The sequence below is a fragment of the Talpa europaea genome (assembly GCF_964194135.1).
Source record: "Talpa europaea genome assembly, chromosome: 13".
Taxonomy (NCBI): domain Eukaryota; kingdom Metazoa; phylum Chordata; class Mammalia; order Eulipotyphla; family Talpidae; genus Talpa; species Talpa europaea.
In genome coordinates, this window is record NC_140080.1 from 64123108 (window position 1) to 64142763 (window position 19656).

Genomic DNA, 19656 nt, shown 5'->3' on the forward strand with positions numbered 1-19656 from the left:
CAACTGCCATTAACACTAAAAAGTGGCACACAGTTGGAACTGTGCTTGGGAGAAGAAAGCCCTTGATTATCAGCTATTTACAAGCCACTCTGCAGTAATAGGTTTTTGCTTTACTACTCGCTTTTGTTCTGTGAAATTGACATTTGCAGTTCTTTGTCTAAAAGACTAAATGGTAAAGATGCTAAAAACTGGGGTCTCTAGAGAACATCTACTGATGTAAGGCAAAGCAGTACAGGAAAACAAACTATTTGACAAATAAATGAGTCAGCAACAAAAGTACTGTAAAAATGGGTTATGTATACTATACCTACAAATGAAAGATTGGTCATTTGTTTTGAACACAGTGTTCTGACGTCCTCACCCTGTTATTCTGCAACCAAGCTGTTTCTTGTCTCTGAAGCATTTAAATTCATTAAACTATTCTTACAAGCACAGGAAAGATGATCAACAAATATCATGAGAAGGGAGAGAGCCACAGAGAACAGGACTGAATGACATTTTCTAGAGTGAGCAGAGTTTAATAATCAACAGAAAGTTATGACTCAACTAGTTATGTTCTTGTTATCAAAAATATGTCTCAGCTAATGTTCACATATAATTAACCAAAATTACAAACAAATAAAAACCCCAGTTCTGCCAATAAATTATAAAAAATTAAGCAAAGTGTTAAGTAGTTAAATGCTTTGATTTTTAACCTCCTGTGGTATAATTGAGAATGTGCACTGAAAACAGATCGTTATTTGATACGAGAATACAGATTTCCTTTTTCTTATGATATTTATATGATGATAACTTTTTTCTACTTCCATAAGATCTTACAACTCTGTCATGAATTTCAATAGGTGTCCTTTATGACTCAGATATTTTATAAGTGGAACTAATGAATATACTGGGCTTCTGAACATTCTCCAAATTTCTGGGCTTTAGTTCCACATTACCTTGACCATTGCGGAAGAGGAAGGAAAATCATGACTTGGAATTTGGTTTGAAAGTTGGGTATTATAAATGGAAGCAATTTATTAGCAATGACCTTTGCTAATCTTACTTTGCCGAGGTAGTTTATAAATAGGGATTGCCCACAAAAGTATTTGCTCTGTCTCCTCTCTTAGATGTACACGACTCTGTGACAGACCATACTTTGTTTTTTGATAAACTTGATAGAATCCATACTCAAATGAGGATTGACAATATCAGTTTCACGGTAGTGGAGGAAAAAGCTGAAAGGTATGTTTACTAGTTCTGTCAGGCAAGACTTAACCAAATCTTACAACACATTTAAATTGATTATTGATGAATGGCAACCAGATAAACTAGATACATATTTGCTTTGGGGGATATTTTACAAACCGTTCTCTTTTAGGTTTAGATTTCACTATAGGTTTCTTCCATTCCTCCTTGGTAAATAATGAAATATTCGTTGCTTAGATGGAGTAACATGATAAGCAGCAGCAATCTGTACCTACCTAACTTACAACAAATCTGTTTCCTTAATGGGTGGAAGGAAATCTGAAGACACTGCTAGGGGTTCTTGTCTGCTTTCAGTGCTGTCTTCTAGTCATACCGAAGACAACACCTCTCCCGATGGGTCCTTCCCCTTCTTCTCTTCGCCCCGGTCGATGTCAATCACATGCATGACACCAGCTTTTAGAATTAAATCATCAGTCTCTACCTGACTTCTGTTGTCCTCCACCTCCATGTAGCTCCCTTTCGTTTGCTGGGCAGCTTTGCTGAAGGCTTCTTTAAAACGACGCTTGAGTTCAACGTCTGGACAGAAGACATACTCATAAAGGCCACCAGCGAGGACTGCTCCTATGATTGGTCCAACCCAATATATCTGGGAGAAGGATAGAAGAGTGTAGAGTGTAAGGAGAGAAAAACAATTTCTTTAGCCAAAGCATGAATATAGAATTCAGCTAGGTTAAAGTATAAGCGCAAATATATCAGGCAAAAAAGAGAATTGGAAACAAATATAGTCCATCAAATCCATGTCAGAAATTCATTCATTTGTTGCTATGTAAGCCTTTAACAGAAAATAAGAAAAGTCTGTTCTCTCTTTTATGATTTTATTAATTACATTCTTTCTATTTTCTGATAACCCTTAAAGATAGTTCCTCTCTGGTGATATTGAGAATTAAGCAAACACTAAGAATTCTTCAACTAAAATAGGTAAAACAATGTTCTGTTCGGTACATATTTTCTTATAGTTGCCATCTTATATTAGTTTTCTGACTAAAACCACTAAGTAGTGGAATTCCATTTTTCACCACGTACTAAAGAGCTAAAGCTTCAAATAACAGCAATAGTATGACCGTGATTAGTCAGAAAACTAATGTAAGATGGCAACTATAAGAAAATATGTACCGAACAGGACATTTTTTCCTATTTCAGTTGAAGAATTCTTAGTGTTTGCTTAATTCTCAATATCACCAGAGAGGAACTATCTTTAAGGGTTATCAGAAAATAGAAAGAATGTAATTAAAGAATGTAATTAATTTAGTGGTTTTGGTGAATGCTTGTGTCCACTTCCTAATTCTTAATTTATTCATCTATAAAGTGGGTTTATAATAAAATATATCATAGTTTATAATAATATATGTCATAGTAATCAGGGTTAAGTTGAAATAATACTTGTAAAGTACTTTATAGTTTCAAAGTAACCTGCCCTACTCCTCTATCCTAGACAATTTAAAGATGAACATGGTGAGGTTAGGGAGAAGTCCTTTTCCTTATGTTACAGGTTTTCTCTCTCTAAAACTTGATTTGATTTAATTGGAAATCTCATGGTTTGATTAAAACTTTTCTTGAAGAGTGCTTTCATCTGCCTGATTTATAGGATGGTGTCTTGGTGAAAAGACCTATATGGAGCTTATGATTAGGATAATTGAATTATTGAGAATTAGAGACTTGAAGATTATTACCTCTATAGGATTACCATTCAATATATGGAAGCTTTTATCATATCACTTATGTATCTAGAATAAACTAAGTTTTGAGTTTGAATAAACTTCAGCACCTACTTTAGAGCACATGTAGGCCATAGAATATCAGGCATTCATTCAACTGATTCATTTGGACAACAGAAACCTGCTTATTGAACACTCCCTCTAAGTTGATGGTACATAACACTTTTCTTACATTGATTCATTTAATTCTAACAATAAACTTTAAAACAGATATTATTATTATTATCACTCCATGTTTTGGACAGGAAATTGACACTCTGAAAGGGTGTGAAGCTTGTTTGAGATTTTATGTTTGGCCAGTGGTTGACCTGGGATTTCAGGTCTGTCTGGCTTCAAGTCTCTTTTGAAACATTACAGGACACTTTTCTCATTTGAAAAAATTTATGCATGTTTCTGACTTAAAACGCTCTCTAGAAATTAATCTCACTTGGCATCCTCATTGCAAAATCTAAAGCAAATTCAAACTTTAAACTAAAGTTAAGCATCTGTACTTAACAGGGAACACACTTGTAAAGTGTCTGCAAGAACCACGCTCCTTATCTTGTATGAAAGAAACCACGTGAGCATGTACAGTCTCCCCGCCGCTCTTTCCAAACAAGAGTCCTCCTCTAAATGTCTTTGCTTTTATTCCTTTAGTAAGATCTCCTTAGACATATTTTACTACACAGAGGCAAAGAAAGATTGCTAAATAATTACATTTTCCCAAAATGCCTATGAAAAAGATATTCAGCTCTTAAATGAAAACAAATCTTAAAAATAAACAAATGAGAATTTCAATTCCAAAACATAATAATGTGCTTTCAGGTAACTTCTAAAACATAAAAAGGTAAGGAATTTTTATTGTTAAGAAGAATGAAAATACAGAAGAGTATAACAAAGAAAATTAAAATGTCATTACAAGGGGGGCGGAGCAACATGGCGGCGAGGAGACGCTGCGAGTAAGATCTCCCATTAAAAAAAGTTAATAGGGAGGAAAAGCGGCAGGTCCCAGTGAGAACTGGGACACGGAAGATAAACGGATGACTCCAGCAAACTGCCCAAAGAAGAAAGTTGCCATAAAAGAGGACGAGAAGGGAGGGAAGCGCAGAACCCTGCTCCCCTCCCCCGCCCACAGAGGCGACACTCTCCGACCGGCAGAGAGGAGGAAAACAACAAACCAAAACGCCCAACAAGAAAAACGGACGCAGCAAGTGGGACTGTGAGTGGAAAGGAACTATTTCAGCCACCACACCCCGTGAACGGGAGCTGAGGCGAACCCTGCAGGATCCGCCGCAGAGGTGAGCTCCAGCCGCCATTAAAGAGAGCCCCGCCCCCCAGGAGGAGACCAGCACCACCACACAGCCCCGGCCGCCCGGTAAGCTTGCGCAAAAGCAGCACTCGGATTGCAGCTGCCCAGGTCCCCGCGCCTGCGACCTAGGCTTGCGGGGAGACGGCGGAGGCCCTCCCTGAGTGAGCAGGAACAAGGCGCCCAGGCAGGGGAGCGGGATTCAAAAGGCGCCATTCCCGTGCCACTGATCTGGGCTACAGCCCGCATCCTGGAACTGAGGGCTTTGGAACTGAGACCCGGGGCACGAAATTAGGGGCGTGGGTTCCCCACGACGGTGGGGCACAAGGCAGACACAGCACCCCAAAGCCGTTGAGGTGTACCCTACCATCCCCGCTCTGCTCCCTGTCCCACGGGGTGGAAAATCAGCTCCCCAAGGGCTCTAGGAGAGATCTCTGGCGCCACCTAGCGACTTGACCCCAGTACAGGCTACTGAAGGAGCTAGTGGCCAGCTGGGGAGTTAGCCCACACCGGGCCCCTTCTGAACAAGTAGTCTGAGCCCACAGGGAGAGCGAGCACCCACAGCCGGGGCAGACCAGGCGCGCAGAATAGTGTGCCTGAGACCAGAAGCGCAGGGAGTGTGTCCCACATCACCATTTTAGAACAGGGACATTTCTTCAGTAAAGACTACCTGCAGAAGGCTTCCTCAGGAGCCAGAGGTGAGCGGGGGAAGTTCGCCCACGCCAGACCCCCTCTGGCCTGCAGTCCAAGCCCAGAGGGGAGCAGGAACCCACCGCCGGGGCAGACCAGGCGCACAGGGGAGTGTGTCCCCACATCGGCATTTTAGAACAGGGACCTTTCTCCAGTAAAGGCTGCTTGAAACTGACAGATGACTCCTGGAAGAACCAGAGGGGAACAGAGAAGCCCACCCAAGATGCCGGCCAGTCCCAACAACACAGTGTCCCAACGCATACGGCAAATTAGAAAACAGACAGTAGGGAGGAGAAGAACCACACGCAACCTAGCAACTCTCCAGAGAAAAAGCACACCACAAAAAGAAAGCCAGCCCCCAGATTGCAACGACAATAACTTGGAAGAATTTCTGAGCCTTCCAGAAAGAGAATTTAAAATTGCCGTGATTAAAAAACTGACAGAAGTCATAAAGGAAAACAATGATAAGGGAAAAATAATCAACGATCAGAAGAATGCAATTGAGTCCCTAGAGAGGGAAAACAATGGTCAGAAGAAAGAAATTGAGTCCCTAAAGAGGGAAGTAAAAGAAATGCAGGAGATCAAAGAATTAATGGAAGAACTAAAGAATTCTGGGAAAAGCAATGAAAGCAGAATAGATGAAATGGAAGAACGAATAAGTAATCTTGAAGACACAGAAATAAAAAGAACCAAAACAGAAAAGGAAAGAGAAGTACGAAGGAAAAAGAACGAAGAAAGACTTCGGGAACTATCTGACTCCATGAGGAAAGGAAATATAAGAGTTATAGGAATACCAGAAGGAGAGGAGAGAGATGTAGGAACAGAGAAAATATTCAAAGAGATAATTGAAGAGAACTTCCCAAATGTGAAGAAGGAGCTGAAAATTGATATACAAGAAGCAAGAAGAACACCAAACTTCCACGACGAAAGAAAAAATACAGCAAGACACATAATAGTAAAGCTCCCAAGAATCCAGGACAAGGAAAAAATAATGAAGCTGGCAAGAGGGAAGAAACAGATAACATTCAAAGGAAAACCAATCAGGCTGACATCAGACTTCTCCGAAGAAACACTACGGGCAAGGAGAGAGTGGAGGGACATAGTCAACAGACTCCAAGAAAACAGATGCCAACCAAGAATACTCTATCCCGCAAAGCTCTCCTTCCTCTTTGAAGAAAGAATATGGACCTTCCCAGACAAACAGAAACTCCGGAATTTCATTGCAACTAAACCCCCACTCCAAAAAATACTACAAGGAGTCCTAAAGCCAGAACCTCAGAGCGACGAATAACAATGAAAGAAGGCCAAAAAAAAAAAAAGTTATTAAAAGAATAAATAAATAAAATCAAAGGAAAGCAAACACAATGGCAAATACAGATGTTAACATATCAATATTAACTCTAAATGTAAATGGACTAAACTCTTCAATAAAAAGACACAGAGTTGCAGCCTGGATTAAGAAACAAAACCCAACCTTTTGCTGTCTCCAGGAAACACATTTAGCTACAAAAGATAAAAATAGGCTCAAAGTTAAAGGATGGAAAACAATCCTACAAGCAAATGGACCAAAAAAGAAAGCAGGAACAGCTATACTTATATCAGATAAAACAGATTTCAAACTCAAAAAGATAAAAAGAGACCCCAATGGTCACTACATTATGATCAAGGGGACAATACTTCAAGAAGAAATAACACTCATTAACATATACTCACCAAACGAAGGAGCACCAAAATATATCAGACAACTGTTGTCCTCTCTGAAAACAGACATCAGAGAAAACACATACGTAGTGGGAGACTTCAACACACCACTATCAACAATGGATAGATCAACAAGACAAAAAATAAGTAAAGAAACCAAAGCTCTAAATAAAGACCTAGAGCAATTAGGCTTAACAGACATCTATAGAACACTAAACCCCAAAAAAACGGAGTACACATTTTTCTCAAGCGCACACGGATCATTCTCCAGGATCGATCACATACTGGGGCACAAGACAAACATCAACAGATACACCAAGATTGAAATCATATCAACCATCTTTTCTGACCATGAAGGCATCAAACTAGAAATAAACCATAAAAAGAAGGCAAGGAACTTTCCTACCTCATGGAGATTAAAAACCACACTACTGGAAGACCATTGGACTAATGAGGAGATCAAAGAAGAAATTAAAAAATTTTTTGAATTGAACGACAAGGAGGACACCAATATCCTAAATGTATGGGATGCAGCAAAAGCAGTAATAAGAGGAAAATATATAGCAATAGAAGCTCACATCAAGAAACAAGAAAGAACGCAAAGAAACAACCTAATCTCGAAGCTCAAAGATCTAGAAAAAGAACAACAAAAAAACCCCAAAACCAGTAGAAGAAAAGAAATAATAAAAACCAAAGCAGAAATAAATGAAATTGAAACTAAAAAAACAATCCAAAAGATCAATGAAACCAAGAGCTGGTTCTTTGAAAAAAATCAATAAAATAGACAAACCCCTAGCCAGGCTCACAAAGGAAAAAAGGGAGAAAGCACAAATAAACAGGATCATCAATGAAAGAGGAGAAATCACAACGGACACAGCAGAAATCAAAAGAATAATAAGTAACTACTATGAACAGTTATATGGAAACAAGTTTAACAATCTAGAGGAGATGGACAAATTCCTACAACTCTACAATCACCCAAAGCTAGATAAAGAAGAAATAGAACACCTAAACAGACCAATTACAATTAGCGAAATTGAAATGGTAATCAAAAACCTCCCCAAAAACAAAAGCCCAGGACCTGATGGATTTACAAATGAATTCTACCAAACATTCAGAGACGAATTAGTGCCTATCCTTCACAAACTCTTCCAAAAAATTGAGAAGGAAGGGACAATACCAAACACGTTTTATGAAGCCAACATTACACTAATACCAAAACCGAACAAGGACAACACAAAAAAGGAAAACTACAGGCCAATCTCCCTAATGAACACTGATGCAAAAATCCTCAATAAAATTTTAGCTATCAGAATCCAACAATGTATCCATAAGATAATTCACCACGACCAAGTTGGATTCATTCCAGGGGCACAAGGATGGTTTAACATCCGAAAATCAATCAACGTTATCCAACACATCAACAAAAAGAAATATAAAAACCATATGATAATATCAATAGATGCTGAGAAAGCTTTCGACAAAGTGCAACACCCATTCATGATAAAAGCCCTTGAAATTCTTGGGATACAAGGAACATACCTCAACATCATAAAGGCCATCTATGACAAGCCAACAGCCAGTATCATTCTCAATGGTGAAAAGCTGAAAGCAATTCCATTAAGATCTGGAACAAGACAAGGATGTCCACTCTCACCATTGCTTTTCAATATAATACTGGAAGTCCTAGCCAGGGCAATAAGACAAGAGAAAGACATCCAAGGAATCCAAATAGGAAAAGAAGAAGTCAAACTATCACTATTTGCAGACGATATGATATTATACATAGAGAACCCCAAAAACTCCACAGAAAAGCTAATTCAACTCATCAATCAGTTCAGTAAAGTGGCAGGATACAAAATCAACACGCAAAAGTCAGTAGCCTTCCTATACACAAACAATAAATCTGAAGAAGAAGAAATCAAAAAGACCATCCCTTTTGTTATTGAAACAAAAAAAATCAAATATTTGGGAATAAATCTAACAAAAGAGGTAAAGGACCTATACAAAGAAAACTATAAAACACTGTTAAAAGAAATAGAAGAAGACACAAAGAAATGGAGAGACATCCCCTGCTCATGGATTGGAAGAATAAACATTATTAAAATGGCCATCCTTCCAAAAGCAATATACAGATTCAATGCTATTCCAATCAAAATTTCAATGTCATTCTTCAAAGAAATAGAACAATTATTGATGAAATTCATATGGAATCACAAAAAACCCCGAATAGCCAAAGCTCTCCTGAAAAAAAAAGAAGGGAATGGAGGCATCAGACTCCCAGACTTCAAACTATACTACAAAGCCATAATCATCAAAACTGCATGGTATTGGAACAAGAACAGACATACAGACCAATGGAATCGAATAGAAAATCCAGAAATAAACCCACAGATTTATGGTCAACTAATCTTTGACAAAGGAGCAAAGAATATGCATTGGAGCAAAGAAAGTTTGTTCAATAAATGGTGCTGGGAAAACTGGGTCGCTACATGCAAAAGAATGAAGCTTGACCACCACCTCACACCATACACAAAAATCAACTCAAAATGGATTAAAGAACTAGACATAAGACCTGAAACCATAAAATATATAGAAGGAAATATAGGCGAAACACTACGTGATTTGCACATCAAAGACACCTATACTGACACATCATCCAAAGCAGTGATAGTGAAGGCAAAGATAAACAGCTGGGACTACATCAAATTAAAGAGCTTTTGCACAGCAAAAGAGACAATAACAAAAACAAAGAGAAACCCCACCAACTGGGAGAACATTTTTGCACCCAACACTAATGATAAAGGACTGATCACAAAAATCTGCAAAGAGCTGATGAGACTCAACAACAACAAAGAAAATAATCCAGTCAGAAAATGGGCAGAAGAGCTTAAAAGAAACTTCTCTGAAGAGGAAATGCAAATGGCCAACAGGCATATGAAAAAATGTTCAACATCACTTGTCATCAGGGAAATGCAAATCAAAACTACCATGAGATACCATCTCACACCAGTGAGAATGGCACATATTAAAAAAACTAGCAACAACAAATGTTGGCGAGGGTGTGGAGAAAAAGGAACTCTTCTGCACTGTTGGTGGGAGTGCAAACTGGTCCAACCACTGTGGAAAGCTGTGTGGAGATTTCTGGACCTACTAAACATAGAGCTTCCATATGATCCAGCAATTCCACTCCTAGGTATTTACCCAAAGGACACAGAAACATCAATTCCAAAGAACACCTGCACCCCTATGTTTATAGCAGCACTGTTTACAATAGCTAAGCTTTGGAAACAACCCAAATGCCCAAAAATAGATGACTGGATCAAGAAGATGTGGTACATATACACCATGGAATATTACTCAGCATTCAAAAAAGATAAACACATGCAATTTGCAGCAACATGGATGGCGCTGGAAGGGATCATGCTCAGCGAAATAAGCCAAAAAGAAAAAGAAAAATACCGGATGGTCTCACTCATAGCAGGAATCTAGAAAACTTAAATAAGGGACCAGGAAAATGAATAACTATAAGAAAGTGAAAATCAGAATCAACAAAAAACTATGAACCAGAGACACTTTTAGGGGGCGGGGGTGGGAGGGGAGGGATTGGGGTCAGAATGGGGGCCTCAATTGTATGGGGAATATAACAATAAAATTTATAAAAAAAATAAAAAATAAAAAAAAGAAAAAAAAAAAGAAAAAAAAATAAAACGTTTAAAATTAAAGATCCTTTGAAATATGAAAAAAAAAATAAAATGTCATTACACTAGACAACAAATTCATTAATATTTGGATGTTCAATCTATATATATTATATTTTCAATTAGTTCTAAATTTCACATGCCACATCTACAATGTGGGCATTCATTTTCAGTAAATTAAGTTTGTTAAAAAATAGTCACAGGGGAACATCCGATTTAATCAGTAAGCCAAGAATGTACTGTTTGAATTTTAACTACTTTATTTGCTACAACAAACAAGAAATCAATGAAAACATTTCATTCACATTTTAAAGTCTCATAAATTATATAAAAAGTTGTCCTTTTTCTAAATTTAATTATGAAAATAGTTTGAGTTAAATAAGTCATATTAAAATTTGTACTTTTATCAGAAGCTTTAGATATTGCCCATTCAAAATTTCTATCCCTGTTAATGTGGCAAAAGTTTTGAAATATAAATGAAAATATCAGTGGCAAAATAACCACTCTGATGGATAGTGTTGCTGACTAAGTTTTTGTAGGGGGCAGGAGTCTAAATCTTGCTTTTGAACAATGATTTTCATGCTACTGTTAAATGGTGTAGATTACTTTTAAAGGCTGGGCACATTTTTCCTAGAAGTGAATGCACATTGTAGTCATGCAATTTCTTCTCATTTACTGTGTTCCCCATGGTTGAGTGGGTATGACTGGGTCAATAACCACTGTAGCATGAGGTTAAAACACAAGTGACATATTCTGTCATATTCTTAAATTAAAAATAAGTCATTAAATAGCATTCACAACACAAATAATAAGTTAGCCCCATGGAAACTGGCTTACCTATATCTCATATTTTTATTAGTTATTATAAGTTAGCATGTGAATGGCTTTTAAAACTGCCACTTTATTCATTTAAGGGATTTAAATTTCTTTGTTCTAAGAAACAATTGAAATAAAATTGATTGTGATATTTAAAAATGGATACCACTACTCTCTGGAAGCATTGCCACCACATTAATAAGTAGGTTAGGCATGAGATTGAAAAATGTGCCTTTTCTGAAAGTCATTTATTTTCCTGGCTATGGTTAGGGTGATAATAGCATAAGCATTTGCACCATTTATTCCTCACCATCTGCAGTTCAAATGCTTCCAACTCACATACTATTAATTGGGTTCATGCTTTTGTAAACAAAAAAGATAAATATTTTTGCTATGGACAGTGCTTTTAAGCTGTTCTTTCTTTTTTTGAAACATAAATATATTTTCAAATATTTAAACACCATATTCACTGCACCATCCTGATTTTCACTTGTTCTACATAGGCAACCTCCGTGTACCATATATTCTGCATCAGTCTGTCAGATACAGTGCCCAGGGCAACGCTTTAACAAAGAAAAGGACCATCGCTGAAGGCCCAGAGAATATATAAGATGAGATGTTTTTCAGCAGATCTGTGTAGTGGCTCCCTGGCTTTATGAAGGATATAACAAAGTGGGAAGAGGTCAAGTTTGGGAGGAATACAGAGAAACTAGTGAGCAAGATAATGAGAAAGAAAAGAGCTCCCCGGATAATTGTCCTCAACTGTAGGAAAACAGGAAATATGAGCGTGAAGGTTACCCAGTGGTTTTCCCAGTTTCCCATGATAACTGCAGGTCCAAAGGATCGGGCGGGGTTCATGCTGGCACCAGTGTAGTTGATCTGTAGGGAAAAAGAAAGCAACATTTTCAGGCATTGCTGAAACTGGGCTACTAACTAGTATCAATTTGCTACCATTTGCAATGATAACTAACCAAGGAACTGTTAAGTTGCTAGTAGCCATATCAACATTCTTATCACCTAGTTAGCAAAAAAATCATTTAAAATGGACAGTCAGGGGCCTCCCCAGTGGCACAGCGGTTGAGTGCTGGGTTGCGAAGCTGCCCGCAGCCTCTGCAGCGCAGGTTCGATCCCTGGCTGCTCCCCGGCCATGGGAGGAGGGTCCCACATGGCGCCCAGACCTCTCCTGCCGCCCGCTGCTCCCCTCAGCAGTGTACTTCGGTTCTTCTGCCTGCTCTGCTCCCTGCTCTGGCTCTGGTGAATTCTCTCACCCTCCCGCGCTTCTGACTATACCCAGTGCTTGTAAATAAATAAATAAATAAATCTTAAAAAAAAAAAAAGGACAGCCATGCATATGAAAGAACTACAGTTATAAAACTGTAACTTCAGACCAGCTGTAGGGAGAGAAGAGATGAAATTGATCAATTATTTAAATGAACTTGGAGACTTACTGCAAATAAATGTCCAATTGCTACAGAAAATCCAATTGCTAAAGCTATTGAGCCAGTGACATCAGTCCGTTTGGAATCACAGCTGGCAAATATAGTAAACACCAACTGAAATGTGATTATCAACTCCACTAGGAGACCATGACCAGCGGTAAGATTTCCATGAACCTAGAAAAAAAGAAATACTCTATCTGAATTGAAACAAGGGTGTATTTTCTAGATTAACATGTCAATGTGAAAGGCATATTTCATCTCTGTAAAAACTGATAGTTAATTCTATTTCACCCCCAATTGAGACACCACCTCCCTCCCCCAAAAATGAGGAATACATTTCCATTCATTTGGATTATCACTGATAATGAACTGCTCTAATAATGGCAAAGCAGGAGTTTATGCCGAATGTCCTTTTTTACAAACGAAGCAAATGTGCCACATTGCACTTAACTTATGAAAGAGTTTGAGAGTCTTGTAATTTTATAAGGCAATGATTAAATCCATTAATTAGGTTTATATTAATTAATATACATTTCAATTAATATTTAAACCATGTGTGTTTTTTTAATCAACTTTGGTGCTGAGCTAACAAATGATATACCTAATCAGCTAAGAACAAAACTAGCATTGAATGCCAATTCATTGTTTAAAGTGTGACCCTTGATATAGATCATTTTAAATCCCATGAACATGATAAGAGACAAAATTATTGCTTCTGCTAGTGACCCAACAAACTAAATATACAGTCAGTATGGTCACTGACATGAGGTGGAAAAAACCCACACAATTTTTGTGTTGCCCTATTTAATAATATTCAAGTCACTCAACAGTGATCAGAGGGATGCATTCACTGTGTCTGGAATTAGTTTCCACCCCTGTAAAAGAGCCATCAGAAATATCCTGTGAATAAATTAGTAATTTCAGGAAGATCTCTCAGGCCCCCAGAGTGTCCTATAGTAGAGCCAGCAAGAAGCCTAGAATCCTTGTTTGAAATTAAGAGTTGACCATGTTACCGTGGTGACGCCCAAGCCCCCCACCACGCCGGGAGGGGTGACCAGATAGAGAATCCCAGCTCCGATGATGGCGCCCAGGCACTGGGCAGCGATGTAAAAGACAGACTTGGCAATGCTGATCTTCCTGGTGCACACCATGGCCACGGTCACGGCGGGGTTGATGTGGCCTCCGCTGATGTGGCCGAAGCACTGCACCATAGTCGCAATGCTGAGTCCAAAGCAAAGGGAGATGAGAACCATGTCCACAGGTAAGGGGTTTTCCACTCCACCCCAGTTGATGGTGGAGCCCAGGCTGAGGAGAACAAAGATGAGCATAGCCAGGAATTCCGCAGTGACTGCTTTCCAGAAAGCTTGAGTCCAGACCCCTTTGAAGGCTACCATGATGCTCTCTCTTCTACACAAGGGCCCACACTTACTGAAAAGGAAAACAAACTGGTGTCAGGAGCAACCACACAGGGTTTATGACCGTCAATGAGAATGGCCAGGCCTGTAGTCTTCCCCTTCAGTGGGGAGAACTTCTTAAAATTATCTGCATGCCAAAAAAGAACGCTTCTGGAAAAATCTCCTTAATTAATTAATTGTCTCCTTAATTGTCAGGCCATTTTATTTTTATTGATTTAATATAAATTTAAAACACAAATATATTCACATTTATATAAATATTTAATGTTCTAGTCCTTTGATTTACTATTCAAAGATCAGCCGGTTTCAATGGAAAACCATCTGCATCCTCTCTAGAAAGCAAAAATGTCTTAATTTCCTTAAAGCATTAGGAATAAAATATATTTCTCTTGCAGTTAATTCCCTCAGAGCAACTTTTAAAGTTTCAGTGTACTTTTTATATGACATTTGAACTTAAAACAATAAAAAAGGGAAGTCTTTTTCAGTTGTGTAGTTTATTGCTCAAAATGGATTGAAAATGGATTTGCTGAGTGGGACTTCCCCACTCCTTGCTCCCAGTGGAGACACTGGATTAAGGGGAAGCCTGCCTAGAAGTGAGGAATGTGGAAGTCTATCTTTGGAGAGAGTAAATTTCTTGGGCTGGGGGGCTCATGCAGTGGAAACAAGCAGGGCCTGAGTTGGGTCAGGGACATTGCTTCCCTCTCCCCTGCCAGCAGGGGGAGTCCTGGAACCAGCCAGTTAAGGGACACTGCAGTTGCCCAGGACCAGCCATGTGGTGCTGGTACATGTCAACCTCAGGCCCCAGGCTGCATCGAGCATCTTTGGGGGCCCAGGAGAAGTGTGGGTGGGTCAGTCTTAGGCCTGTGCCAGGCTCCAGGGCAACAGCCAGGGAGACAAATAGAGCAGCCCATCAATCTGGGATCCCCACCCCCTCCACCCCCTCCCTGTACCCCCAGCCCACCTTATAATTTCTGTCCTCTCCACCTGGGAAAGTTACATCCTGGCCTCTGTGGTGCTTTTGCTGTGTTAGGGGACAGCCCCACCTTGTGCCTGTCCCTCAATCAACTCTGACTTTACCCCTCAAACTTCTCTAGAGAAGTCCTGGAGATTGATGCAAGATAGCAGCATCTGGTGCACCCTGCCCAAAGCACTGTGGGTAGGGTTAGGGCAGTGTAGAAAGGGGTGTGGTCAGGGAGGCTGTGGTCCTTAAAACAGAAGGCTGCGTGGAAAGTGGTTTTCTCTAGTGGCGTCTTGATGTCCTGCTCTCCTGCTTTTCCTTAAAAGTCAGAGTGCCTCTTCTTGTGAGAATGTGTGCGTGTGTGTGTGTGCATGTACGTGTGCCTGTGTGTGTGCGTGTGTGTGTGTAGTGAGCAGTAATGCAGGAGTCACTAAGATGAATGTCACCTTTTTCCTCTGTCCTGTTTTCTTAGCATTGTCTTTGGATCTCTGGGCCTGAGTTGGGATGGGAATTGAGGATATTGATGTCTACTGCTCAACTGGCAAGAAATGGCTAGGATTCCCTTGGGGGTGCAGTTACCTCAGTTATTTCATTTTTCCAGCCATTCTTTCTTATCCTTTGTGGGGATAGCCACCAGAGTGAAGGTGTAAAGGCAGCTGGCAGAGACTCTAAGCACAGAGGGCTATGAAAAGGGTTATGCAAAAAATCCAAGCACTTCAAGAGATTAGTGCTATTGCAGCTTTTCCTGGACATACTGCTGAAAGTGGGGGCCTTCCTGTGCCCCCCTCTACAACCCAGGTCACATCACTTACTGCTCTAGGAGCCTGGATTCTGAATGGGTAGTAGGGGAATGCTGTCCCAAAAGGTTAGGAGGACTCTGGCTTGACCTTTAAGATTTCAACTCAACCTCTGGCTTGACATGAGCTTTGCTTCAGAGTTGGAAAGAGAAACCCATTTTCTGCCCAAGCCCATATGGGGAACAGCCAGCTCCAGTGCCTGCTGGCCAAGCAGACTCCTCTATGCAAATCATACAATTATGAAAAAACAAAAAACAAAAAACAACAAACCCAAAAAAACAGCTGGGAGGATAATGACATCACCCTCCCTTAGGATCAGAAAATAAAAAGACAAAAACTGTACTTGGAAGGAGGCAAGGCAGGCCCTGGGAGAGACATTAGAAATATCCCAAAGGGGAGAAACTCAAAGAACACAAATTGAAAAGGAAGTTCTGAGGGGGCCTCTGTGCTCAGCAGCAGCCTTTGGCTGTAGCCAGGAAGCAAAGGGTCAAGGTGCTAGCAGAGAGCAGTCTTCTGTGGCAAGATTTATGGGAAAAAGGAAGAGGACAAAGCCAGAAGCTAAGGACACCAGGTGGGCATGAAGAGTCAGGCTCCTCTTCAGCAGCATGGGGAAGGAGAGCAAGGCCCAGAGAAAAGGCCCCTGCCTGGCTGCACCCCCTCTTTCCTTACTTTTTGCAGTCCCCCTAGTTTCTTCCTTGCCCATTCTCTCATGCATCTGTCTGCCTCTCCAGAGACCTAATTTAAGGAACCCAGTTGCTCTTTCAACTTCAAATTTTCATCAGCCAAAGAAATTAAAACAACAACCCTCCCCAACAGATAAACGCACTCCCTAAGCTTTCTGGGAAGCCTACAATATCTGATCTCCTTCCCGAGCAGACTGCCAGCCTCAGCTGTGAACCCCAAGTTTCCTGGCAATTTAGACATACCTCTGTCCTTACAAGAGCTCGCCCCTGTGTCTCCACAGCCCCCTGTCACTATCAGCAGTGCCTTTTTGTGTCCATACTTCCTGGAAACGTAGAAACACTATTTGTTTTGCTTCTCTTGCTGTAGCACAAAGGGGGTTTGTTGATGTGACAGGGTTGCACTGAACCGGACACGTTACTTCTAGCTGAACACCCAGCCTGATCCACTTCTGGACAGTTGAGCCTCTGGGTGAGTAATTTTTTCTGACGAAAAAATCCTACAGATAGATTGACCTCCATAGCTTCACTTTCCTAAAAACAGGGCATGCATAACCAAAGGATTTAGCTACAAAGCATCCCTTTCCTTCTACCTTCTCTGGCCGCTCTTCTGATCAAAAAGAACCACCCACCTGCCTTACAATTTCCTTCCAAGAAGATTCTCCGTGAGAAGGCACAAATATCTGCAATAAAAGAAGCAGAGTTTCATCTTTTGGCCCTGAGCTTGTTCCTTAAGGCAAAGAAGGACTTACCCCCACCTCCTTGCTGCGGGTCTGTCACTCATGCCTTCCCTGGCCAGAGTGCAGCTGCATAGCTGGCCCTGCGGCTCCCAATGCGCGGGGAGTCAAATTACGGCCACTTGTCTGATTGGGTTTTTGGAGTCTAGGGGTGGAAAGATTTTGCACCATGTGGCAATCGCTAAGTTATATTTGAACTTGAAATAACTTTCCTCTACCTGATCACTATAGACACAGGGCATTTCAGGAACGCAGATTGTTTGCTTACATTATGTTTCATTAACTAGTAATCTTTGCAAATGAGGACTTTCCAAATCTTTGCCTTTTTCCTACCAAAAAATTGTTGGGTATATATCTTGTTTGGTTTTGTGTTGTGATTGCAATTGGGCAATGATCAGAACACAGATTTGCCTTATCCAGCCGTTGAAGGGAATTGGGATCTAGGCTGCAGGGCATTTGTTTTTGGGTGGTGAAGTATTCAGTGAGTCCTTCTTGATGTTTTTGATCTAAGATGCAGCATTTCAAGCACCGGAAATAAGAGCAGGTCCATCTGTAGTACAGACAGCACTGATTTGAATATAAGGAAATAAGGAAAAATAGAAAATATAGAAATATATGAAAAAGGGTGCTCACCTGTTACATTAATAATAATTATTGAGTAAGAAGCAACAAACTTAAAAAAATGTAGTGGTTTTATGTGAATAAACTTATTGGTAACTGGAGGTAAGTTTAATATCCAGAAACCTAGGGGCAGGAATTGCCACATCATTTGTGGGATCTAGTGCAAAGAAAGGCAGGATTCCCTTTTCAAAAATTACTAAGAATTTCAAGATTGGGACAGCAGGACAGTAAATAAATATGGGGCTTCATGCAAGTGCATATGCTGGGTGCCCACAAAGGCATCCTTACCTAAATATTTGGTGAACTCCAGAAAGTCTGAGAATTATCTGCTTTTATCACAATTTCAACAATTTATTTTTCTTTAACCGGATCTCAGGCACATAGAATTGATATAAGCATAATCCTTAGTTTATGTCACCCCTGGTACATATTTATGGTTCCTTATAAGTTAATTATTAACTTTTTAATAATACAATGAGTGTCTTTGAAGAAAACACCCAGTGCTGTGATAGTAACTGACATCTACTTAAGGCTCCTTCCCATCCCTGCGTCGCCTCTTCACCTAAATTCATTTTCAGAATGAAGTGTGGCAAGAAAGAAAGAGAGAAGCAAGAAGAAAAACTGTTACACTTTCTCATCTTAGTTGCAATTTTGTGTTTTCTTATCTTGTTTGGTTATTTGAGACTAGGGAATGGATGAAAATCTCATTAGAAAGAGGAGTTAATATGTTGAATATGAATCTCAGAGCACTTGATTACTGTTTCAAGCATTCTCAGATAGCAAAGATTATATTTACATCCTTAAGAATGTGTTTGTACATTGATGTTTGTCCATCAGTGGTTTCAAGTCTTTTAGAAATATGCTCTCTGAAAGAGTAAATTCTGGTGAGAGAGAAAGAGGTAATTAATGAGAAAAAAAAAACAGTTAAAACATTTCATGTTGATTTTTAAAGTTGTTTTACCATTCAGATTTTAGAATGAGCTCAAAAAAGGTGCAAAATTTCTTTAGAAAACTTTGACTTTATAGGTACATGCGCTAAATATAATTTGTCTGGCCCAAAGAACATGGAGTTAAAAGTGCTTGCGAGATCTATAAACCCAAGGAATGAAGCTACAGTGTTTAGGGTCTTTTTTTGTGAATGAATTCTGGAAACTACAGAGTGGCATTCCCTAAGACTACTGGTCATTGTTGGGGACATTTTTCAGGTCCAATTTTTGCAAGTTGTCTCAGGCTCATTAGCATTCACTCTATAACCTTGGCAGTTCCCGTCACCATTTTAAAAAGTGCCAACAGCTCTTGGTTACCATAGTTTCTTAGACCCTTTCCCTTTCTTCTGGCTGGCTGGTCACTGCTCCGGTAGAATGTGTTGACAGTACAGTTCCTAAGGGACAGTTGTTCCCATCAAAGGAAGCACCACCCTAATTGGCACCAACTCATATACTTATTAGAACTCTCAGCAGAGTGGTTTAAATTGGCCAGGGATTAACCCTTAGTCTAATGGAAGTAATTTTTCTTATTAAGGAATACAAATTATCCGTTTTATATTTGAGATCCTTTTGCCACACCTTCCGACCTGTTTAATAACCAGCTACTCGTCTGACATTTTTTGGACTGGGGACAGATATTTCCGATGGGATTGTCTGGTGAAGTACACAAAATTTGATGGTGGAAGAAAGAAGCTATATTTGATCTATCATGTCATACTGTTTTCCTTTGGTGCTAATGTCTATCTTTAAGATTTGTGAATGCCCTCTCCTATTCTTACCTCCAGAATTTTTAATTTTTCTTCTTGTGACCAGAAATTGAAGACTCAAACAAAAGCACCAAATGCCAGCAATGCCTCAGTACCAGAC

General features: G+C 39.7%; 1 protein-coding gene across 2 annotated transcripts; it reads right to left on the reverse strand.

Annotated features, from left to right (window-relative positions):
* Positions 1 to 1555: 1555 nt before the first annotated feature.
* Positions 1556 to 17229, reverse strand: AQP4 (aquaporin 4; the record flags this gene model as incomplete). Of its 2 annotated transcripts, XM_084252890.1 has the most annotated exons (5): positions 1556 to 1834; positions 11955 to 12035; positions 12605 to 12769; positions 13609 to 14023; positions 17198 to 17229. In XM_084252890.1, 5 exons carry the CDS (start codon positions 17227 to 17229, stop codon positions 1556 to 1558), a joined length of 972 nt encoding a protein of 323 aa, XP_084109016.1. The 2 variants fall into 2 exon arrangements, with proteins under 2 accessions (XP_084109016.1, XP_084109017.1); XM_084252891.1 differs by lacking the exon at positions 11955 to 12035.
* Between the last annotated feature and the right edge of the window lie 2427 nt (positions 17230 to 19656).